Source organism: Thunnus albacares, chromosome 16 (assembly GCF_914725855.1).
Source record: "Thunnus albacares chromosome 16, fThuAlb1.1, whole genome shotgun sequence".
In the NCBI taxonomy this organism is placed as follows: domain Eukaryota; kingdom Metazoa; phylum Chordata; class Actinopteri; order Scombriformes; family Scombridae; genus Thunnus; species Thunnus albacares.
Genome location: NC_058121.1, coordinates 15,758,167 through 15,784,082, shown reverse-complemented (window position 1 = coordinate 15,784,082; position 25,916 = coordinate 15,758,167). Strand labels below are relative to the sequence as shown.

General features: G+C 39.7%; 1 protein-coding gene across 1 annotated transcript; it reads left to right on the top strand.

The window, feature by feature from the left end:
- Positions 1-24: 24 nt before the first annotated feature.
- Positions 25-25,315, top strand: ppp1r14c (protein phosphatase 1, regulatory (inhibitor) subunit 14C). Its single transcript, XM_044377305.1, has 4 exons — positions 25-364; positions 20,032-20,115; positions 20,769-20,801; positions 23,640-25,315. The coding sequence occupies exons 1-4, from the start codon at positions 131-133 to the stop codon at positions 23,712-23,714; spliced, it is 426 nt and encodes a 141-aa protein (XP_044233240.1). The 5' UTR covers positions 25-130; the 3' UTR covers positions 23,715-25,315.
- The last annotated feature ends 601 nt before the right edge of the window (positions 25,316-25,916 follow it).

The window sequence follows — 25,916 nt, the reverse complement described above, 5'->3', positions numbered from 1 at the left end:
CTTTAAATAGCAGCTGTTTAAAAGCTCCTCACCATTCTCCCGTCTGCTGAGCAGCTCGCAGTCCCCTCTCAGCACCACAGTCCCCACTCATTCACATATTTCTTTCAATACAAGACCCTCACATCCCGCAATGTCGGCCGCCAGCACCGAGACTAGTGCTCCCCTGCCAACCGCCGGCAGCCGCGTCTTCTTCCAGGCAGCGCCCGGGGTGGGCTGCGTGGGGTCCGGCCCCATCACCGGGGACGACCCGGTACAGAAGAAACAGGGCAAAGTGACGGTCAAGTACGACAGGAAAGAGCTGCGGAAAAGACTCGTGCTGGAGGAGTGGATCATTGAGCAGCTCAGCGAATTGTACGACTGTGAGGTGAGTGGAATAAATCTTAACTCGCACACGGTTAGTGCACCTTCAAAACCTTATCTAATGGCAGGTGATTCCCCCACTGTTTCGTCATGTGAAGCAGCTACAGCTGAACTCTACGAATCTGGGATTTCAGATGCTCTAAAGTCATTGCAAAGGCGTCAGGATAATGCACCCACATTTACCGTGCTGGACCCCCACATCCAGTGTCGGTGTCTCTTTGTCCTCTGCAACAGTGACAGCCAATCTGCTGCAGACAGGCTCATGGCTGAGGCGAGGATAGCCGGAGCCTCTCTGCGTTGCCTTAAAGCTGTGTGGTTTAATAATTTGGCTGTTTGCTGAACTGCCGAAGACTTCTTCGACTGTCTACTCTCCCCTTCTCTCTGCCGTAGACGGGGAGAGGAGGATGACTGGGTCAACAAGGGGAGAAGGTTAGTGCGAGAGAAACCGCACGGTTGCGCCTTTTACGCACCAATCGCCGCGGAATGTGCCATATCCCGATTGTATTTAATTTGATCGAAACACAGCATTCTGAAACGTTTTTTTTCTTTTTATTCGCTATACCTGACAGTTCTAAATCGAGTGGTCCTTGAGATCAAACGGCATGTTAAAACACAAGAGCTCATGATAGCCAGTTCAGTTATCACGCTGTGTGTTGGAATGAATTCCTGCGTCGCCTCTCTGTGGCAAATTTCTGACCTTTTAAGCCCTTTTCACCTTTCGTGGGAGGATCTATTGCCAGACTGTATTGACAGCCTAATTATTTTGCGCTCTCACGTCTACAAGTCGCATTTTTTAACATTTAAAGAGGAGGGGGGGCGCCATGGGGGTCTGTGTACGTGCGGGTCTAAGAGAGAGATTCTAGGGGGTGTGTGTGTGTCTGTGAGTGTGTGTGCGTGCCCGCTGCCACACACAGTATGCTGCCAGAGCCGAGTGGGGGGAGGGGATGGAGAAGAGGAAAGAAGGGCAGTGGGTTAAGGATGTGCTGATGCTGTGACTCTCCTCACCAGCCAATCGCCTTTTCTGACGCTGACCCCTTTCCTTACAGTAGAGGGTCTGCACGAACACACATATGCACACATGCACATTACACACATACAGTATGTCTGTCAACTCAGCCAATCAGAGATGAGACAGGCAGTGCGAGCGTGCATTCACACATGCATGCACATGAACCTGCCAGACTACACAGTGGGGATGTGTTTTATATAGATATATATATATGTGTGTGTGTGTGTGTGTGTGCCTGGAGGTACACATAGTTAGTGTGCATGGGGTTATCCATTTATGCAACATCTCTGACTATAATAAAACATTGATTGCAGTGTATGCACATTTGCAGAAGGGAAACAAATGCACAGATCTCAACATGACGCTGAATATCAACATTAAAACATTATCGTGTGTCTCATGTTGTCTCACTGCTGACAGAGCATTGCAATGCAAATATTTTTCCCCCATACTGAAGGCAAATAGACTCTTCAAACTGCGAGTGCCTGCACACGTGCACAGTGCTTCCACATAGTCCAAAACTGCTTCCATCTATTAAAACATTACCAAAAGTGAATCTTTTTGGAGCCATCTAATGCGTAGTTGGTGTGTTTGTTTGTTTTTTTCCATGACTGTCAACCTTGTTTGCAAGCCTCCTCCTTCACTTTATAGTCCTGCTGTGGTTCTCAGTCAAGTTGAAAAGGGGCTGTATAACCCGTCTTGAGTTTACATTTCAAAGCCAGCTGAGCTCTTGGCTGCATGTCAGTCTGTCGTCAGCAGGTGTGCTTGATCTACAAGTCGTATGATGCCTCCACACGGATCGACTGATCTATTTGATGTTTCGATGAGGGCTGCAGTACACCGGCCAAGTGTTGATTTCAGGCAGGCTTGTCTCAGTCATGCAGCATTTGCCTTTCTCTTCCAGTGGATGTTTTACTGTGAGGCTTCACCTGTGATTTGCGTAGTGCAAATGGATATTTGGATGAATAGTCAAAAACCCATCTGTTGGAAATCACAGGATGCGTTCCCTTTTGAGATTTTTAGATGAACAGAAATCATTTCTATTTATAGTCTCACTATCAATCTTTTCGTAGATTAGTGTTAAATAAAACTGAACTCTCTTTTCTGCAAACGTCCCTTTTGTCTTGACTTCAATTTAATGATGGGGACTCTGCAGCCCAGATTTCAGTACAGATATTCCCAGCAGAATGATACCTCCTCATATTATGTCTTTCACACAGCAAATGGGATAATATCACATTAAAATCCCCTGGCTCTTTTGCATTGTTTCCAGTCTGATACCATACTGGCTGCTGGAATAAGCACAGTGTGGTAGAAAGACATGGAAGGTGGCAGGATTTCTGCCTTTTTAGAGGACAGCAGGTAATGAAACCAGTATATCATTATTCTGACACGTTGTCACTTTGGTGCATTGTTAAGGCTTATGTTCCCTGCATAACACTGCTCATCCATGAATAGATAGGCGATGACAGTGTTTGAGCAGGTGGACAATACTGATGGTGTTTGGTCACATGGCTGTAAACAGGAAGTCACACTGCCATCATGCCTGTTAACACCTCCATGTTCAGACATATGAGTTAGAAAGAGGTGTGTATCTTTGTGTGTATGTGTTTGACTCTGTGTGAAGAGAGAGTGAGAGACTGCTGATTTGGTGGTGCTGGTCTGGCTTAAAGGTCAGCCTCTGGATCGGTTTCATAAGAAAACCTGATACTGGAGAACATCATCATCAGAGATGTGTGTGTTTGTGTGGGGGGTGGTTGTGTGCTGATGTTGACGGTAATTCAGTGAAAAAAGGGGTTAACGCAGACAAAATTGGATTTTATTGTGTGAATTTCTGTCATATTTTCTTGTGTCCAGAACAAATGTCTCAAGTGTGTAGGTTTAAAAACCCAGAACAAGAAAAGAATTGAAGGATTCTCAGGTCAACAGATAGGAAAAACTATTTTTTCATAGTTAAAGTGAGAAAACTTGCAATAAAGACAACATTGCCATCAAAAGTACATTGGCAGCAATGGGTTGTTAAAAAAAATACATGCATTACATGACACCATGCAGTGATTACCATAGTAATGCTGTATCTGATATGTTACCATTTTAGTGTAACGCATCACCATCAGCTAATGCGTTACTCAAAATCTTATTCCGTACACAGAAATCATCTACTTAAAGTTCAACATTATGGGAAATAAGCTTGTTAGCATTCTTGCCAAGCGTTAGATTAAAAGACTCATACTACTCAGATATTAAATATAAAGCTGGAGCCAGGAGATGGATACCTTAGCTTTGCATAAAGCCTGAAAACAGGGAAAAACAGCTAGCCTGACTCTATTCATAGGCTCTGCACCAGAACCTCTAATGCTCAGTAATTGTTTATTTCATCCATACAAAAACCAATGTGCAAAAACGACAACAACAAAGGTAAATGCTGCAATATTTCTTGGAAACTTAATTTTTATGTACAGATTAAACCAATGAGATATAAAAAGCTAATTAGTGAGTTTTAGAGGTGTTGGAAGGCAATTGTGGGCAAACTGTTTCCCCTTTTCCCCGTCTTTATGCTAAGCTAAGCTAACTATCTCCTGACTGAGATGACAGTGGTATCGCTCTTCTCATCTAATTCTTGTCAAGAAAGTGAATTAGTGCATATTCCCAGTCCCAAAATGTCAAACTATCTTTAACCTCAAAACAAACAAGACATTTTATTATTAAAAGAAATCATAAATCTTTATTACAACACTATTTTTTTTCTCTTTGCCTTTCGTTAAAAATGGTTTTGTCCAACATTGGTTTCTGGTCTCTGGACTGGGCCTATAGGATAGCAGAAGGTGAGTTTTGTCAGAGATGGATTCCCCTCTGCTCTCTTGGGAGATGTTGCCTCCGTTCATTTCACTGTTCAAAGGACAGAGCGGAGAAAGAGCAGAAAAAGAGGAAAGCAGAGAGGAGGGGTGACTTAAAGAGAGTGAGAAACAACGAGATAAAGCCAAGGTACCCAAGTGCTCCCAGCACTGCTCTTTTAATGCAGTGAAGGTGAGGACTACAGTATCTTCTTCTCTACTTGTTGTTTTCTGCTGTGTTGGTGCCAGACAAAGCCATTGCTGCTTCTATCCACCTATTAAAACTTAAAGTAATAATAAATAAAAACAAATTCTACAAGGCATCACTGATATCTTGATTAGTTCTGCAACATACAATTATTTTCACTATTGATTAAGCTGGTGATTATTTACTCAATTCATCTGTAATTAGTTTGGGTCTAATTCCCAAGGTGATGTAATCAAACTGAAAAATACTTAAATAATGAATTAATTATCAAAATAGTCCCTGATTAATTTTCTGTTGACTAATTGATGTATCCACTAATTGTTTCAGCTCTGTTCTTGATTTCACATTGAAGTTGAAATCCACAAGGAAAGTAAAATCTTTTATGCTTCTGGTCCTCATTTTGAAAGGATGTCTTGTCAACTTTCTGTCTTTTTAGAAGATCAAATTGTCCATTTTACATTCAAAACTTTCAAATTCAACTCTTCATATGGGATTACTTGAATGTAAAATCAGCTGCAGCATAATTCTCATTTCTCCTTCCTTTACACACCTTTTTCACCACCCCACCCACTCTCTCTCTCTCAGGAGCCAACTGTGAGCAACTAGTCTGGACTGGACTGGAGTGTACTTTAACGATGAGGTCAAGTCTAGGTGATAGAAAAAGGCAGAATGTATCAGCATAGTGATGAATCTGTCTGTCTGTCTGAGAGCTCTTCAACACAATCAATGATGGCTGTTTATGAAAAGATAGGGACAGCCCAGGCCTTTACTGTGTGTGTGTGTGTGTGTGTGTGTGTGTGTGTGTGTGAGTGAGAGAGATTGATAAGCTGGTAAATCTGTTGTAGGCTCACACACTCTGCAGTTACCGTGTTGTCGGGGTGCATGCTGCAGAATAAGGGGAGAGAAACTCCGTGATGTCCTACTTTTAATGGCTCAGCGTCAATAGAGCCCCACTCAATGAAGCATATTCATGAGTACAAGCACAGACACTGCCGGCATACAGCATTCTGCCTTCAGGCCGTGTGTGTGTGTGTTTATGTCTGTGTCTATGGGAGTGTGTGGATGTTTGTATGAGGCTGTACATGCTTTTTTTGGGTTTGAAGATATTCCACTGTTCTATGGCAGATATGGGGTACCGAGCGGTGGGGGGTACTTTCCATTAATGGATGAGCATGAGTGCGTGTACTCCATTGAAAGACAAGCACACACACAAACAGGTCAATAGTACATATTTGGACCAAATGGAGCAAGGGGAAGTAGGAGATGGAGCATCTTTTCATAGATAATCATGGATAATGCTCACTCCTGTTGTCTGCTGCTCTCTTTCTCTCTGGATAACCATCATCACAGTGGGGGGTTGTTTGACTTCCACACTGTTTTGTGTAGAAGGGCCTGTCTCAAGGTGATGTTTGCGCGTAGAGCTGCAACCATCAGTCGATCGACAGAAAAGTAACTGGCATCTGTTTTGATAATCTATTCATTGTTTCAACAATTTTTAAAGCAAAAATGTCAAACATTCCCCAGTTCTAGCCAGTCATTTGTTAGGATTTGCTGCTTTTCTTGGTCTTATGTGATAGTAAATTGAATCTTCGGGTTTTGGACTGTTGCTCTAACAAAGGCAATTTGAGGATGCCACCTTGGATTTTAGGAAACTGTTACAGATATTTTTCATTGTTTTCAGATGTTTTGTAGAACAAACGATTAACCAATTAATCTAGAAAACAATTGGTAGATTAATTGATAATGCAGCTCTATTTGTGTGTGTGTGTGTTGTGGAGTGCTGTTTTTCTATCCCCCATATCATCAACACTGACTTCTAGGTGGAAAAAATGAACATCTTCTGTCATCTCATTCTCTCATTATTCATTATTTTCTCTTGTATACCTCCTCCTCCTCCTCCTCCTCCTCTCTCTGCTTCTCCTGTGACCTTGTCAATAACATTTCCCCTTGCTCGCCTTTCATGTTGTTCTTGCTGGGAAGGAGAATGACAGTGTATCATGTGAACCTCCTGTGGTAGCAGAGGAGGAGTAAACAGTGCAATTGAAGCCAAGTCATTAGCAGCGTTCAATAGGTTTTGGAATAGCATGCTGGACCTTATGAGCCCAGGATAAACAGAGTCAGAGGGGCATTATGTTACCATTATGGTTACTGGATACACTGAAGTTACAAAGTAGATGTTATTTTACAATCCAGGTTACTGTTATGCTGTAGGTATGTGTAGAGTGTCTTCATTATCTTTTCTAATGTGCATCCATCACTGCTGACAGTTGAGGGGTGTGATTCACCTCAGTGATCAATTGAACATGTCTCACTCTGACTGATGACAGGAAGTGGGCTAAGCTTGATTACCTCATTAGTATGAAAATGGTTGCTCTCAGTTACAGCTTTGGGTCCATGTTACACCAATCTAATGAGTTTTGAAATCTGCAGAATTGTACAAAAAGAGGAAACTGTAAAGACTGTAATAGTGTAGTGAGAGAATATGTGAGAAAATGCGGGACTAAAAGAGAGAAAGAGATAGAGAAATACATGCAAGCCTTATAAACTCGATTATGACAGATCCACCCATTGGGAGATTTAGCCAGTCAATTGGGTGTTTGTTTTAGTGAGTGACCCTGATGTGGTTATGGATCTGGTGGGGAAGGTCATTATCGTGTTTGTTTTCTGCTCTCAAAAAGGCAGACATTCATCCATCCACCAATTCAATTGCTCAGACAAGAATAGATGTGTTTGTGTGTACAAGCACGTGTTGACACGTTTCATATAGCACCTGCAGACACACGCATCTGCTGCTACACAAATCAGAGGTGTTGACAAGGAGGCCTTTTAGCAAGCAAATAGCCACCAGCTGTTGAAACAGTTATAAGCACACACACGCAGCAGAAAGGTATCAGATATCTATCTCAAAAAGCAAAAGCAAGGGCAAAGGTGACAATGCATTTGTTCCTCTTTTTGTCATCTCTACACTTTTCCTCCTCTCTTGCAGACTGTTGATCCATCGGGACACCCACCTACCTGATTCTCATCCTCCTCCGCCTCTCTTCCTCTGTGATTTTTCCCTCCAGCAATTATTCTGCTTGCTTTCACATACTTGCAGATTAGCCATTTTAACGGTAGTTGACACTGTTAATCACATGTGCTTGTGTGACCGAAAAGGTTTAATTGCTACATTAATAATGTGTTAACCTCCACAAGAATGTCACCACAGAAATGTATAATTAGCCCAAAAATCAGCAAAATCCAATTAAATTGTGACAGACCAGCAATCAAATTGGAATATGGAAAGAAAGTAATCCTCAGAAAACAAAATCAATGATGATAAAATGTTGAAATTAAATGGTTCAAGCAGGTTTAAGTCTTATTTTTTGTTCTCGCTGTCAACCGCCTGTTCCCTTTCCTCCCCATCCTTTGTGGTATCCCACTCAATTAACCCTGTATGCTGCATTTAGGGGCTTAGCTGTGATAATATAATACTGTCCTGGTGGTTTTAAATGTTTTTGTCAACCCCGGGGAGACACATCCTATCTGCCTGACGCATAGAAGAGAAAATAAAAGATGGGTAGAGCAAAAAAAGAGAAGAAGATAGCAAAAGAACAAAACATCTGCAGGTTATTAACTTGAATTATAGCCCTTACATCTTAAGAGACAGCGGTACAAGGAAATGGTCTTAAAACGGCAAGTGAAGTCGCGTAGCATGCTTTCCATTTTGTTAGTTTTAATTTGTTGCCAGCTGTTTACATTTGTGTTCCAAATTTTCATTTTTATTCACCAAATTAGTGTAGTCTTCAAACTTGTGTCATATGGGCTTTCAGCTGCAAAGCTTGATGGTAAAAGGGGAGAACCAACTCCGTCATGCGCAACCAGAGTCGCAGAAATGGTGAGGCATTGAAACAGTGAAAGGAAGAGATGCTGACTTTTTACACTCGCACACTGATCTTCTTGTCTTCCTATGACATCTCCTCCCATCCCAAGATGATCCGGTTAATCACTGGTTTCATTGTCAGCAGGCCGACAGTTTATAAACTGGCTGTGTACAAACACTGACTCACTCTCTATGGTTGGCACCGCGAAAAAGATGCAAAACACTGTCGTCATTCACACGTGTCTGAGAGAGAAGGAGAGTGAGGGAGAGAGAGCAGATTATTGTTTTGGTTTTCAAAGTTAGTGGGGTGTGTTCATGTGGGTGTGTAATTAACCTGCATGTCTACTTTTGCATCCTGAATGGCTGTGCACATTTGGCAGTAATGGATCCTATGATTAAGGAAACTTAAATGGGTAAAAAAAATAGATTATTCTTGGTAGACATCTGTGTACGTCTACTGTACGTCTTCACAACAGAGGTGTTTCTAATTGCCTCTGAATTTAAATAAATCCACTAATGTCTTGATTCACTAGTTGTTAGGCTGGCTGACTACAAGTGACCTTGGTGCTATTGATTGTTTCAGTCCAGTTTGGCTGGAAGCGTTGCTTTGCTCTGAGGGCAAAGGTCCACATGGGCCCCAGCTGTCAATACATTAGCCTCAGGGAGGAACTGTCTGCCTGGTAAATACAGTAAAATGAATAATGCACCCCTGAACCACAAAACTGTGAAATAGAGTCACAAGACAGATGCCAGCATTTTCATGGTTGAATCCACAACAATACTTACTCTGAGCTTTAAATCAGGATTTTAACAGAATGAGGATGTGCTGTTGCAGTTGCTCCTGTAAGCTGTTATATCCTACAGACTCTGAGAAGAATTGTTCAATGTGAATATGAGAATATAAGAGAAAGACAGCATCAGTTGTTTCAGTAAATACCCTAAAATAACATATTTTTAAGTTCTAGTGACAAATACCTCTAGTGGCTATAGGAATTATGATTGTAGTCTGACAGGAGTGAAGGAGGAAATAGTGTGATGTTGTTATATAGCCATAAGAGAAATGGGAGACTGGTGTTTGTTTCCCTTTTCCAACAGTCAATGTTGGTTCCTTTTAACCATGACCATAATCATTCTCTGCCTTTATTTAAATAGTCATTTTAACACAAACCATGATCATCCCTTAATCCTAACCAAATTACTATGGTTTCTAAATGTAACCAAACCTCAACAATAGCAGTGTCAGATCATGAAATGCTTTTATTTCTGTAAAGGTTTTTGTAAGTCACTGATAAATGATGTCATCAGATCAGAAAACTCCCATATGCATCGTTGCAGAGGTAGTTACAAACTATGGTGCAGAGTAACAGACAAAATTAAGACTACTGAGAAATCAGTGGAGCTACTGATCTGGCCAATGATAAGCTGGCACCGGTGAACAACATATTTTTTCTTTTAATTAGGAGGACATATTGGATATGAGATGCTGCTAAGAGAGTCCAGATCAGCATATTGTGAAGAAAAACTGCAATTAAAAAACACATGGGTGTGGCACGCTTGTCTTGTGATACTTCTACTATTTACAAGATGCAAGATCTGAAGGGTGGGAGAGTCTCCAGTTTAGTGACAGTATTGTAGCATTTCTACTGTTTGCAGATGATGCCATCATTCTAGTTATATTAGGTCCTGATTGTCACTTTATTCTGAAGCAGTTTCCAGCAGTGTCCAAGATGATCTGCAATCTGAGGCCACGTCTTTACCCCAGGAAAGGTGACCTCTATTATCAAGATAAAGGGTGAAGAGCCTCAAGACTAGGAATCATTGTATTTTGGGTCTTATTTACCTATGACAGACTGTGACAGTATGGTTAGACATTAGTTGTGAATGTCAATGACATTTGGGCTTCCTGCCCTGCCACAAGCACATCACAAAGAAGCAACTATCACAATGAGGAGTGTATGAATGATTAAGACATTTACATCACAAAGAGCTTCGAAATAACTCAGCATGCAGTTATTTTTAAATGAAATTCTCCTTTGAGGATCAATTCCTCTTTCCAACCCTCTTTTTCTCTGATATACAATGTCCTCTGGAGTACAGCTGAATCAGCGTGGGAAAGAGCTTTTGCTGCAGCAGCTAACTTTATCCAGTGAAGTCACATCATCTGTTCTGTATGGTTTCACTAAACTGCATTGCTGGAGGGGCAAGAGGGAGGTGCTCGGAGATTGGGGAGGGAGGAGGGAGGGATGGAAAGGAGAGAGGTGGTATAAACACTCCTTCCTACCATTCCACTTCCATGCCTAACCATACTTTACTAAACTTCATGGGAACCCCAGCCATTTCTGTCTCTATTTGATCATTTGACTTCCTTCTCTCATGTACTCTTTGTCCTCTAGTTCACCTTGATCCTCTCGGCTTCTCAGCTGCTTTTCTCGCCCCATCCTCACCCTATATTCGTTTTTGTGCAGTAGTTTCTCTCTTCCCCTCATCTCTTTCGGTCTCTAAAGATGAGTTCACCCCACCTCGAGCTCCTACTCGCTTTGATGTGACACAGCATGGCAGTGCAGCGAGAGGAAGAAAGCTGAGCTATGAGGTTTTTCTCTGTTGCACAATCCTCCTCTTCCTTCCTCTCATGCCTCATCATCACTGTGACCCACTTATCTGTGCACTCCCCATCTCCCTGTATCTTACTTCCTCCACATAGGTATTCTAATCACTGCTCTTGTACATACCTCTTATTATTTTCTATTCACTTCCTTTATGCAGCCTATTTACCTTTTTGTTACTGTCATATCCACCTCTAGTTTAGCAAACATCCCATTATTTAATTGTATAAGCCTACATCTCATAAAATATATCCTATTTCTTTTATTTTTCCTCTTTTGTGTTTGTCTCTTTAATGACTTTTCCTTGTTTACAGTATCATCTGCTAGAACATTTACATATCCTCTTACTATTAGAACTCTCATTACTTCCTTCCTGTCCTCTCTGCCAATTCACTCCTTCTATATTTTTTTATCACTTGCATGCAGAGTTGCAATTAGAGAGGAGTGGGTGTTATTATCTGATTCACCAGGTATCTTCTCTTTGAAACCAAATCAGATTATATACTGTGTGTGTGTGTGTGTGTGTGTGTGTGTGTGTGTGTGTCTATGCTCAATTTTATCAATGCTTTGTGGGGGATCTGTCACTGTCGGCAACATTTTGTGTGTATTACTGAGACTGTGCTTCAATATAGCATTACGGGCAGAGACTGAATGTTCCTGTAATCTGTGCACCACTGGAACATAACCACACTGTTTAGCTCTCTCTCTCTCTATAACACACACATTCTCCAAAAATGACCAGAGGAAAAATTACAACTGATAGACGGCGGTATTGATTTCTAAGCCTCCATTTCCAGCATTTGTACCTGACAGCAGCCATGATCCTCCAGACAAAATCTTTTTTGCTAGTACCCTACTTACTCAACTGCCTGGGCTGCAGTTGATGCTTTAAGGCTGGAATAATCAATAGAATGATTTTTCATTTCAGTGTACAGTCTCTTCATATTTCATACTTCCACAAGCTTCTCACCAAATTCAGTCTCTCATTTACAATTTCTTTCATCTGTCTTTCTGAAAAATGAACAGTGTTCCTGAGGTTTAATAAGACAAATCAGCATCCACTGCAGCGCTTGCTATTAGAAGTTAAAACCTATTTTTAACAGCATGGCAGTATAGGTACTTATGCCATTGTAAGTTACACTCTTGTGATTTTTTTTTTAAATTATAAAGTTGTAGTCTTTGCTGTCTAAAAATCGTCTACACCATTCCATCCTCTCTGTCCTGCTGTGATTAAAAACATGTCTAAACTAGCCGTGGCCACTCAACTCGCCCATGTACTAACCTCTGTTGAGCTGGTGATGTTTATATTGAATGAGGTTTTCTTACTTCTCGAGTTGAACCCCAAGTAAGAAAACCTAATTCCGATTAACATTGACATTTGTAATAATGCAAATAAGCCCTGGAACATAAACTTACTCAAAATGACATCACGATTCACTCCAAATGTCTAGATAAAGATGGCATTCAAATCAAATGTTGTTTATTAAACATTTTGGTAACAGTCTATTTTACAGGCTCTATAACTTTATACTTATTTCCTGGAAATTGATTTTTGTTAAATTGGTTTAGTTTGTACGTACAAACTCATTATATTTGGGCTCATACAAAGTTGTTAATTTGCAAAAATTAGAGAAATTATGTAGTTTTCAGTATGTAGATTTGTGTGTCAAACTACATATTAGCATTTTAGATTGTTTCTTTAAAACTCTAAAAGAAACCTTCTAATATGCTAATATATCGAGTCAAATTTATAATATATATATTATTATATATTAGAATCAATGCAAATTAACAGCTACATATGAAGCCCAATATAATGAGTGGGTATATAATGAGTGGGCACTTAACAACTAAACCACCCTAACACTTTTTTCTGTTTTTTCCTATAATGTATACCAAATTGCACCACACTTTCTGTCAAATGTCCTAAAAATTAATCATTAAATATCTGTGACTCCAAAAGAGACCTGTAAAGTAATGTGTTACCAGTATTTCTATTTAACTACCTCAACAATTTAAAAAACACCCTGTCCCATAAGTCCTAGAAATCCCGTGGTAGAAGCAGCGTGTACATGGGTGAGTCAAAGGGTCATGGCTAGACATTTTTACACAGCAGACGTCACAGCTATTAAAAAAAAGTGACATTCAAAGAAAGTGTTTGTGGATATTATACATATGAATGACATCAAGTTACTATGATGCAAGTACCTGTGCTTGTAAATCTTCATGGGAATTGTAGTTTTTTGTATGCTAAAAAAATCATAAATGTTTAACTGTGTTACAATAACAAACATTTCAGAATTTAATAGCAAATACCGTTGTGTACCATTTATATTAGAATATGAACAGTAAAGCCAAGGAACATGTTTAACTTTTACAAGAAGGCAGGTGAAAGAAATGCCAAATGAGAGAAAGCTTTGTGTCAGCCAGTGAACAGCCTAACAGCACCTCGGCTCTCTATAGCCACAAAGGACAAAAGTCAGTGCAAAAGTTTAACAATATAACTTTTTATCTGCCTTCCATTGAATATTTCACTTTCTCAAACTGTATTTCCAGGGTGAAACAACTGTAGTATTATTTGTAGCCTGAATTAACCACTAGCAACCCAGCCATTATCTGAACAGTGGAATGTGAGCTGCTGTGATATACCTGAAATAAAGCTTTTTTTTAGATAATATAATATATAATATAATAAACTTTTACCTAACATAATTATCATTCTATACATAGACTGTAAAAAAATATGGACGTAGTTACCGTGATGTCACCCACTGGTTTTTGGACTGCCGTTTTGAAGCCTCGAGTTTGGCGATTTGACCGTCGCCATCTTGAGTTTGACCATCGCCATCTTGGATTTGACTGTTGGCATATTTGATTTTTGGAGCCAGGAGTGACCGGATTTGGATGCGAGGGTGTATCTGACCCTAGTGCTCACTTCTAGCTTGGTTAACACTGGTTAGCATGGTGCATTCACAATCTATGGTCAACTGTGATAATGCTAATGCTAATTTTTGCTAGCAAAAAACTGGCTTAAAACCATGTAAAGAAAATGTACTTACTGGAAAAACTGAACAGCTGACTCCTTAGAGGGTCTTTTAGTACAACCAAACGCTGAATAAGACTATTTTAGGCAACCAAAATGAACTGAAAACACACTGTGAAATAGTGGCAGCTATGCCTATAAGCTGTGAATTTGGGGTATCAACATGGTTACGTTACATAGTTAGTGTTGTCACCGTGGTAACAACTTGTCAATCACAAGGTAGCCTCATCCTAAAGACATGCTATTTTATCGTCTATTTTACTCTAAATGGGACCACAATTTACAAAATGAACATCATACTGTATTGAAGAAGATTAGTGATTTAGACCATAAACTCATTAGGAAACTGTTGACTGAGCTAATACATCAAGTGGGGTCATTTTCTCATAGTCTTCCATACAGTCAGACTTATTTTGCAACCACTGGAGTCAACCCCTGCTGGAAAGAATCCAGGTTTAAGGTACTTCTGCACTGGCCTCACTTTTCAGACCAGGAGCTACCCGTTTGTGGGGTAAAAAAAATCCTTTAGCAATTATCTCTTCCGAAAGTCTTTGCCACTGTTCAGTACAACTGGTAGTTCAAGTTCATATAAGTAGGCTATGAATAGGAATAATCATGAATCACTTGGCTGAGTGAAGTGATTCCTGGTGACAAGGAGTTTGACTCTTTGTTCATGTTGAGTGTTTGAATAGAGTCTGAATAGAGTTTGTGGTGAGTCACGGGGTCAGGCCGCTTACATTAGCTTTGATTCACCTCATCACAGTCAAACCAGACTGAAAACGCTGCCGGCTGCTTAGCTGTCGGTGAAAACAAGTCTGACACACATGCACACACTTTATCTGCACACAGCAAACACACTGGCTGGCTGTCTCGCTCTCCGTTTCTCTTTTAGACTCTCTTTTGCTTGCTGGCTCTGACACATAGTCTACACAAAGTTGCCTTCATTACATAAACACTTTGTTCCTTGTTATCTTTCAATCACACACACTATCCTTTACACTTTAGATGCACACTAACTCTCTTTGCCTGTTTTTATCACTACATCTTTCTTCTGCATATGCACAAATATGCCTCAATCTGCAACAAATACTGCCTCTATATTTCTCAAATACACACGGACACACAAAAATTCTTACTATGTCTCAATTCCGTACAATTGTAGACCACACCAATGTACTATAGTACACAAGAAATCACAGTTTTTTCTAACATGATGCAAATTATTACAAGGCATGCACAGATAGATCCAAATTTCATCTTAGAAAACTGCTCTAACATCAAGCACGAATAATTTGTTTCTTAATTTCTTGTTTTTTGAACTGGTTGCCATCACACCACACATTTTTCACTTTTTTCCACCTGTGTGTAGCCTCTTAATTTCTGTCATTGTGGGCCAAAAGTGTCGCTCAACACCACACTCAAAAAATTAGTGATTTTTTTAATCTGCATGCTGGAATTTTTAAGTATATACATATATATATATATATTGTATGTGTGTGTTTTGTGTGAATGTAATATACTTACAAACACAGGTAGCATTTGTATGTAGCTGTCTCCTTGTAGTTTTTTTGCACACCTGAATGCTGCCAGGCATAATAAGGCTGTTTCTTTATTTCTGTCTGGTTTCTGTTGGTGTTGTTTGCTCTGCTTGAGTTCATATACTTACATATATCTCATATAAAAATATGTCTATTCAGGATGAGCCTCTGTATGATTTGTGTGAATGTTTTCATCCTGTGCCTCTATCTACTGTCCTACAAAATCAGCACTGTGCGCTGTCATTTTGTCACCCTCCACTGCTGGCAAGCTGGAAAATAATTTTCCCCAGGGTAGTGGGTGTGACATCAACTATTTTAGGCTCTAGATCACCAGTAGGACAACAACAACTTCAGTTTATCTGGATGATGATTGTGTGAGCGTAAGTGTGTTTCCATTCTTGTCCTTGCATGCAGTATATTTAACACACTTAGGTGCTTTCTCACAAGCACCACTGAGACACAAAGCATGGTGAGCATTTCTGTGTGTGTGTGTGTGTGTGTGTACGTGTGCATTTTTGTTACCTCTTTGGGACTTTTTCCGGTATTAATTTAACGACCTTGTCAGGACCAGTAGTCCTTATGGGGACCAAAGCCTGGTCCTAATGAGGCAAAGCGTAATTTCTGAGGTCCTAATTAACATTAGGGATAAAGTGTGAATTCAGGTTAGGTTAAGGTTAGGGTTAGGCATGAATTGGTTATGGTTAAGTCAATACAATGTCCTACAAGGACAGCTGCGCAAACTTATGTGTGTGTGTGTGTGTGTGTGTGTGTGTGTGAAGATTTTCACGTCGTCTGCGATTGCCTGTAGTCATGCTCCACACACATGCCATGCTTGCCCTAGTCATCACCAATTATTGTGACAGAGGGTGATCTGCCTGATGACAAGTGGAAGAGTCAGGGACAAACACACAAACAAATGCATAGGCAACCAGACTGAGTAATAAATACCTTACGATAGATAGATAGATAGATAGATAGATAGATAGATAGATAGATAGATAGATAGATAGCATTGTCCTTTCCCCTCAACCCCCTTCAGAAGTAGGTCAGTGTGTTAAATTCACTCTACTGACAGGCCTTCACTTCTCTGCTACTCATTCTAATTCACTTATTCATCTCTATTATTAGGGTACAGCTTAACTCTGCAAACATCTCATTTCTTGTTTTTGGCTGTCATAACCGGGGCCACGATCTCTGTATTCTGCTCACATCTCACAACTTGCAGATAGCTGCTGTCACTTGTAAACAGTTGACCTTTCAGCAAGGTGCAGCTGTCTTCATGATTCGTTCTTGAAATTCTGGTTTGGATCTTTTAATGGGTTTCATCTGTCCTAAGGGCATGAAACTTGCTCAACCAACTAGTGTATGCCAATTGTATTGAGGCATTTATTGCTTGACCATAAAGTATTTTTTGTTTTTTTTAACTAGCTACCCAAGAGGTGTGGAATTTTCTCAAATGCAGAAAGCAGGAACTACAAGTTAAGACAAAAGGGTTTGAAGTTTGAAGTTAGTCAAACTGTCTTTACATAAAACCTAATAAAATGTCGCCTAATAAACTACATGCATTCTATGATTAGGGAGCAGGGAAAATAAGGTATCTACAAACGAAATGTGTTCTTGTTCAATCGTTGTTTTGTCCATTTCAACTAATGAACTATTATTCAATGGATCTATAATATAATACATTTAATTTGTGCCTTAGCGTTAGCTTAAACACATCAAATGAATTCCACTAGAGTCAGAGGCAATGTAGAGAGGGTAGCAACTGTTAAGTCAGGTTACCTTTTAGCTAACTGCCTGGTGCTTTTTTTCTTCATTATGATTAGATTTTGCTAGTGCTTTATTTATGTGGTATAGCAAACTCAATTACTAAAATGTTGGAGCACCAAAATTGATTTTTCAATTACATGAAACTTGTAAGAAAAAGTTGGTAAATTAGCTTTAGCTAAGACTATCTCACCAGCTAGCCTAGTCAGAGTGCAGTCACTGTAGTTTGGTTTTTGGCTTTTTAGGGCCCTATAAAGGACCATATTGACATGAAAATAAAACAGTCTACTAGTATGAGAGTTTTAAATGGTTACAGCATGCTGTTTATCATTTTCTCTCTGTCTATATGTCCATTTATCCCTCCTCTCTTCTGTTTGAATTAGCTCATCTCTCCTTTGATGTTTGCATTTGAATATAACCCCAGTCCTCGAGTTCCATTGCGCACACACTCCTATACTAATAAATGACAACCTTTGATATGTTCCACTACATTCCCTCGCCCGTCTGCCTTTCTTTCTGTTTCCTTAACGAGGGGTATTTCAAAGCGAGACCCTTTCACTAAGAAGCAGAGCAATATTTCCATGAGAGAGGTCAAAGGGGACGCCTGTCTGTGGAGAGACTGAGATGCTTAAAATGCTGGTTGTGTTAATGCCTCTTAACGGCTCAGGAATAAGGATGAAGATGGGGCCGTGTGTGTGTAGGAGTGTCAAGTGTGTGTGAGCACTTACAGATGAGATATGTCAAAGAAAGGTATGAGTGTCACTGATGTCAAGTGGAATTTTTGACTGTAAACAATAAATTTGATGTTTTCAGATGATGAGGAATCAAAACTGTCCTTGTTTATTGCTTCAGTGAAACATGCACATTCTTGCTGTTTTGTATTCATCTTCACAGTTAATGATTAATATAAAAACCTCCAGTTGCACTCAGTAAAGTAATTAATGTGTATTCATGCTGTCAAACATTGAGCACATAATGTACTACATTTGCCATTTGCAACATACTTTACATTTGGTATTGTAATTTCAAAGGTATAATTGGGAGCTAATTCCATTCTGTGCACATCAACCTGCCCACACAAAAAGTGAAATCACAGTGACTGAGCTTTAATGCTGAGAGCTAAAATCAAATCGTCCTTCCATCCCCGCTGTTCCCGTGTCTGAATACCAGTGCACGCTCTCGGCTAAAGCATACAAGAGTCCATTGGGAGACTCAAACACACACATAAACACGCACACGGCATGATTTAAAACTGGAAACAGTTTCAGTATTTTTGCATCCTGAGTAAAAGGAACTATGTTATTGTCATGTTCTACAATATGTATTGTTATTTAAGAACAATCTTGAGTGCTAAATCTGAAATAGGTCATACATAAATGACATTAGCCTTCATATATGTGACACTACAGAGTTTTATTGAAGACTGTCTATTTTAGATAGTTGATAAGTAATATACAAGAAAATTCGAACTAATTTAAAGCTGAATGAAGCCATTTTTGGTCACTAAGGAGAAATTTTCAAACAAACTGACAGCATTAAACATTTGGCCTATCATCAGCCAGTCATTTTGGCTTTTTGGTTCTTGACAGTTAGCGTACCGTCAGCTTGTGTGAATTTATCTCTTGGAAACAGCTGACCATCGTTTGCTATGAGCCATTAGTGACAGCCATTGTGATTCAACCAAATTGCCAAAACAATGAGCTGAAAGTGATTGAATACCGCAAAGCAAAAGTTGTTTAATGGAGCTTGGACATGGTTCCCTCCTAGAATCTGACTGTGCTGATGGTAAATGTTAGAGGTTAGTCTATAGAGGATATTGAATTTGAAATTAAGTAAACCGAGATGCCAATCCATAGCCAACCCTGGGTCCCAAGTTTTTTATCTACACATGGCAGCTATGGAAAGATTAGGGAAAAGATTGTGGTTATGATTAATAAAGGTCTGAGATGAGATGTGAACTGCGGTTTCCGGCATGGATGTTAGGAGAAGGTGACCTCAACAACCTTACTTTCCACCTCGCTATATAAAGGGCACACTTCTTCCTGCAAGGGCACTGGACATAAATAATATGGTATGGAATCATCCAATATTGATATAATTCTCTAGAGATACTGGGATGGTATAGCAGCAGTAGAGTCCATTTTGCTGTAATCATCCAGTACGTTGTTAGTGAGCAGTTCAGCTTTTGGACAAGTAAGCTCACTTCTATGTGGTTACTTTGGCTTTAATTTCTAGAAGGGAGAGTTAGAAGATACATCATGTGGTCGCTGGGAGGGAAGGGTTGGTCCTCCTTGCATGCGTCCTCTGCACAAGCCTTGTGGTGAAATAAAATGAAGCAGGGGAACACAGGACCTTTGAAGTGGCGTTGAGCAGAATACAGCCTCTAACCACCGAGCCACTAAGCGGCCCAGCCCCGGCAGCGTGGCATGGCAATGACATTTCCATATGATGTCTGTTCCTCGTAGGCAAATATACTGTATATTCTGACTCTGAGTTTGAAGAGCAGAGACGTGGAAACTGTGTTTTGAATACAGACCTGGATTCGTGCTGAGAAGTGAAATGAAGTTGAAGAGAATGTGAAAGTGAGACAATTGTGTAGTTGGGGTTGGTTCTGGTTGGTGTCTGAAAAAAAGGATGTTACAACATGACAGTAATGATGATTCCACTACAAATTATGTTCTCTTAGATGAGTTTTTCATTTTAATTTCCTGTTGAGCTCCTCTGGTCTTGCTGGTTTGCATGTCCTTGTTTTCCTGACATGCCTCTGTCACAGCCAGCTGCTAACCAAGAATGTCTTTGTGTTCCAGGAGGAGGAGATGCCGGAGGTGGAGATAGACATCGACGACCTGCTGGAAGTCAACAGTGACGACGAGAGAGCCAGCAAATTGCAGGTATACCCCTGTGACTATGTGTTTATTTTAAGCCCGCTGTATTGTACTGTACATGGATTATTATAGATTTAAAGGTGAGATGAAAGAGTTGTGCTTTATATCACTAATCTGTAATTCTCTGTGAAACCAAGACTCATTTTATAATTGATTACAATTTGTCGAACTTCCCTCCATCTACATACTTAAGCCAGTGATATCATCATTTTCCAGAATGACTTAAGGCAACCTCAACCACACAACATGCATGACTTTTATCTTCTGGGGGTCTATATGCATAAGTAAAGAAAGCAATATTAATGTATTAAGGGCTAGACTGACAATGACACAATGCTGGTTGCTGAGTCTCCTTTCAATGCAGAAATTGGCATCGCTGCTTACTCAGGTTATTGGATTTTGCCTGCTGACACCAAAACCTATAGACATTTAGTTCGATTTTAGCTATACTTGAAAGTGACATTATGTCATTTGCATATGGACAGTTATCCACATGAATTAAAATCATACACCAACAACCTCCAAAACAGACCCAGGAATCAAGAATTTTACATTAACTACTGAATAAAAAATATAAGTTCAGTAGCTGTAGTGTTTTTAAGATGTGAACATGTCTAATCCCTCAAACAACTCTCCCTGTTTTCCTTTCTCTAACACAGGAATCATTAATAGACTGCTACAAACCAACAGAGGTGAGTATTTTTAGTGTGTCTTTCATCTATTGTGTACATACAATAAAATGCTCGATATCAATGACCCAGCAGCTTGTGAGTAAATGGACATATTGATCCTCACATGCGCTGTTCGATTTGCAGAGTATAGCCCGTTGTATGTTGAAGCATCATGGCCCAGATGTGTATGTCTGCAGTTAATTAATGTCTGATGACACACACACACACACAACTAGGTCACTATTGGGGACATTACATAGACTTACATTAATTTCCTGGAGACTTACCCAAACCCTAACCCTTACCCTAACCTTCACCACTGACCCAAAAATAAATGTTTTACCAGTTGTAGATATGACTTTTGTCCCCAAATGGACAAGCCGTTCCCAATTAACTGGTCTTAAGTTTGAAATTCGTCCCTGAAAGTAGCAAACACACAAACACACAAACACACGTCACTGTTTTCCTGACCTCAATACAACACAAGAGCCAAAAGGACCAGAGGACACACACACACACACACACACACACACACACTGTTTGACACTGTTAACAAAATACGCTAAATCTGTTTACTTGTTAAGAGAAGAGACCTGAGTATGTTCAGTAGGTGTGTTTGTGTATGTGTGCAAAGAGGTGTTAAATATTTGGGTTCAGCTGAGGTGGGGTTAAGCCATTTTAGTGATTAAAGGTAGTACAGACCAATCACATTACCTCTATGGGTGGCAATCTTGTCCAGTCTGTCCAGCTTGGACTCCCCATCTGTCACCTGTGTGTGTGTGTTTAAGTGTGTGGCATTAGGTCAGCCCATGACAACCACTACAAGGTCACTGGTAGCTCAAGCTAGAGTAAAGTCCAGCCAGGTTGACAGCCGCTGATACGTGTCACACCTACACACACATATACACACACACACAAACACATCGTAATCCCCTGAGAATGGAGAAGCACAGATGCCATTTTGAACACAATCCCACAAAGAAGGGAGGCATCAGCTGAGGATAAATTGGTCAAAGACAGAGATGATGAAGGGAGAAGGTGAATGTGACTAAGGAAGAGTAAGAGGGACAGGGACAGGGATGGAGGAAGGATGAAATAAAGAATTAGTACACTGAGAAAAAGGTACAGTACGCTGGGGAAATGACAGAACAGGAGATAAAGGGAAAAAAGTAAGAGAGATGGGAAGAGAGGGATGCAGAGGGATATATAAAGGCTGCAAGAAGGAGACAGAGGAGGGGGAGGCATAGATGTCAGTAATTAGGTCATGAGCAGTGTCACCCCTGGAATAATGAGGGTGATTATATTCCAGCATATTCTCCTCAGTCGTGGATCTCTCTACAATCTCTTTCTTAAATCCAAGAAAAGGAATCTCTTTGTCCTCCTTCTTTACTGACTTGTTTTTCCTCATAATACAATAACTTGTATTTCTTCTGCGTGTTTAAATAGTAATATCATCATATTTGGTATTTTATGCTTGTAGCTCAGTGTTGGTTTTTAGTCCCTTTAATAGATTGTTTTTTTTTTATGCATTAAGTACAAGTTAAGATATTTTTAAGTCAGCTTTGCTCATCATCCTGAGCTCCTTCTGTCCCACACAATTCCCTGTGGCACTGGAATAAACTCTGAAGCATATAATTCAGTGGATTGTCAATCACAGCGAATGAAAAGCCAACAATCACATTTTGTAATGTTGCATTACATGTCATGCCATTAGTCGATTAATCGATTAGTCAATCGACAGAATGTTAATCGCCAACTATTGATAATCAATTGATCATTTTGAGTCTTTTTTTAAAGAAAAAATACTAAAATGCCATTCCACCTTCTTAAATATGAATATTTTCTGGTTTCTTTAGTCGTCTATGACACTAAACTGAGTATCTTTGGGTTTTGGTCGGGACAGAACAAGATATTTGAGGTTGCATCTTGTGTTCTTGGAAACTGTTATTTTCACCATTTTCTGACATTTTAAACATCAAACAACTAATCGATTAATCAAGAAGATAATCGACAGATTGATTGATAATGAAAATAATTGTTAATCTCAGCTCTAAAATACACATTCACTCTCTTGACACGAAGATAGTACCATTCTCATGCCTGTACGCTAAATATGAAGCTACAACCAGCAGCCAGTTAGCCTAGCTTAGCATGAGGACTGGAAACAGCTAGCCTGGCTTTGTCCAAACGTAACAAAATCTGCCTACCAGCACCTCATTAATTCCCACCTTTTATCTTGTTTGCTTAATCCATACAAAAATTGAAGTGTAAAAACAGCAAGTTGCAGTTTTACAAGGGGTTTTGTGGCAGACTATTTCTTGGTTGGGCGCAGTGACTTCCTGGAATCTTCAAATTTAATGGGCAGACAGTGTGATACCAGAGTGGTATCAATCTCATCTAACTCTCAGCAAGAATATGTGTATTTCCCAAAATGTTGAACAATTCTTTTAAAACTTAATCTTTTGCCAATTACTTATGTTATTTTGTTCTACAGTTATGTAGGATATCCTGGCAATAACATCCCAATCAAGCAATTGCACAAACAACAGCAGGACACTTCTGGCTGCTGTACTATGCTAAATCAAACAGAAATTTAGGCTTGATTGCAGACATCTAAATATTTAAATTGTGGTCTTCTTTTGTGGGAGTATTTCATAATCTGTACTATGGGTACAGACAACATAGATGAAGGAAAGCAGCTTAACTTAAGAAGCACTGAAAAATGCAAGCCTGATTAGAACAGAGACCAGTTCTTGGTGTGCAAAGCCTTTTTTTTGATAACCTTTTAAATAATTAAAGACATAAAATATGTTTTCCCTGTATGGGCTGTCTAACTATTTTTTTCTCTCCTCCTTATAGGACTTTGTCCGTGAGTTGCTGGGCAGGATAAGGGGAATGAGAAAACTCAGTGCACCAACCAAGAAGGGCCTATAATGGCTGCCTTGCCAACCATCAATCAACCATAAACTACGTCATCCCAGCTCCACCAAGTTAACCCACTCAACATGGACTTTCATCACACGGAATAACTTATCAAGACATAAGAGCATTAGTAACTATTCTGCAACCTGCAAACATGCACCATAAAATCCATGCATATAACACTAGTCATCTATTTCACACTCACATAGAATAACAAGGTGTATTATAATATTTGATTGTTGAAAGGTACGCAAGCAAAATCACGACACAGCCGATATGTTTAAATAGCATACAGACACAATAAGGTCAAACCCTTGAACGTGCCAGAACTGCATTAACATGAAAACCACCTAATTCCATATTTCAGAGCCATATTAAAACTTTTCAAGTCGATGCTATAATCCCAACAGCCATACAGACTAAAACACCAATAAATCTCAAAAAAGGGAGGTGGTAAAAACATGTTTGTACTGCAGTAGGTGTGAAATTAGCTGTAGCACTATGTAAACACAGTGCTTCATGATTTTTATTTTCTTTTTTACTGAAGTGTTTTGCTGTTACTTTTTTTTAAAGTACTGTACGTTGCCATTTATTGTTCATGTGATTGAAATGTGGTCCTCAACGGTTTTTGTTTTTGTCCTGCTTTCAAGTCAACCTCATTATCCTTACTCTGTCAGCGCTTGCATATGTACAGTAAAGGAGCTCTGTAGTTTTATTTTAAGTTAATTTCAAAGCACAGAGCGTGTTAATACATCAGTTCTGTCCTTTTGTGATGTGTAAACTCTGGAAAGAGTAGGGACATTTTTAGCAAAACAGGCTAAAATAGAGTGAAGATTTTTTGCCATTTACCCACCGTTCTAGAACACTTTTCACTACAGCAAGGCATGATGGGTGTTGTAGTTCTCTGTATGAGACTACAAAACCTGTATGATTGGCAGCCTTTCACTTATCATGTTGTTCATTGCTCTTCCTCCAGCTATTTCACCAGAATACATATCAGTTGGTGGTTTAGATTCAAGCACAAAGCCCAAACATTGCAGTTGTTTCTCACACCCTGGTTCACTTAACTCTGCTAACTTGCCTCTCTAATAGTGGTTGATGTTGCCTTTAAGGACATTCAGGATCAGTCCACCTATTTCTCAGCACTGAACCTTAACTACTGACAACCTAAAGGCAAATAAGATTGAGTCATAACCTGAGGACCACTTGAAACTTCGACACTTAAACCTGTCAGGTCCTGTAAGGGAAGGTGTGCCAAAACTGGGAGTATTACATCCTAAATGTCATACGTCATGGAGGCATTAGTGTGACATGGCATTTCCACAGAGATTGTTTAAGTTTTTTAAGCATCTTCAGGTTGGTGCAGAACTTTAAGCTGTTTAAAAGTCTAACTTTTCCAGGTTGCAGAAAATATATATTGTAATTGCAGAATCCCAGGTTTAAGAGGTGGATTTAGTTATTTATTGTTGCGCACCAACACACTCAAAAACCTGTAAGCTGTGGTACAATCATGACTCTGTTATGAGGTTGGGCCCAGTTTCATTTCCGAGCATTCATTTGTGAACCAGCCGGAATGGAGCAGGACCTAAACCTGCCATGTGATAAACCCTCAGCTGCCAAAGACAAAAGCAGGGCAATGTTTGATTTTAACATAACACTTGCAAAGCACCCGTCTTGCATGCTAAACAACAGAGAAAAACATTGATAAAGAGTATAGATATTATGAACTTATAATCAAGCAAAAAATACTTTTTTGACTTAGCTACCATGTATGACTTTGTAGAACTTTTGTGTTGAAACAACGTGGCTGTCACGTTGGAGAGAATCCAGGAAATTAAAAAAAAAAAAAATGGTGCTGTTTTTGATGTTCTTCCCAGGTTGTATAAAGGCGTTTTCACTGTCGATCGATGCCAGAGAAATGTGTCCATGAGAAATGTGTCTATCATTGTTGATGGAATGCAAACAGTCTGAAGTGGCGTCCTCTTTGCATCTCCTTTCCTCAAACTAAACTGGGTTGGATGGGTGTCACCACACATTTGATTTGTTGAAAAAAGATCATGTGTTTTCTGGATCAGTGGACTGGAAGGAAAAGTTCAGGAGGAAGCCATTATAGGCAACTGAGATGCATTCAGGCTTCATGTCGAGGTACTCCGTAGGATTTTCTCTGTCAAGAAACAGTTCAGGGGCAATAGGTTGATATTTTATAATTTATGG

What these genes read in the sequence shown, in the direction of transcription:
- ppp1r14c (XM_044377305.1), top strand. Translation starts at nt 131, where the DNA reads ATGTCGGCCGCCAGCACCGAGACTAGTGCTCCCCTGCCAACCGCCGGC. An exon ending in GCGAATTGTACGACTGTGAG is followed by an intron (nt 365 to 20,031) that starts GTGAGTGGAATA and finishes TTTGTGTTCCAG; the next exon opens with GAGGAGGAGATGCCGGAGGT. An exon ending in ACTGCTACAAACCAACAGAG is followed by an intron (nt 20,802 to 23,639) that starts GTGAGTATTTTT and finishes TCCTCCTTATAG; the next exon opens with GACTTTGTCCGTGAGTTGCT.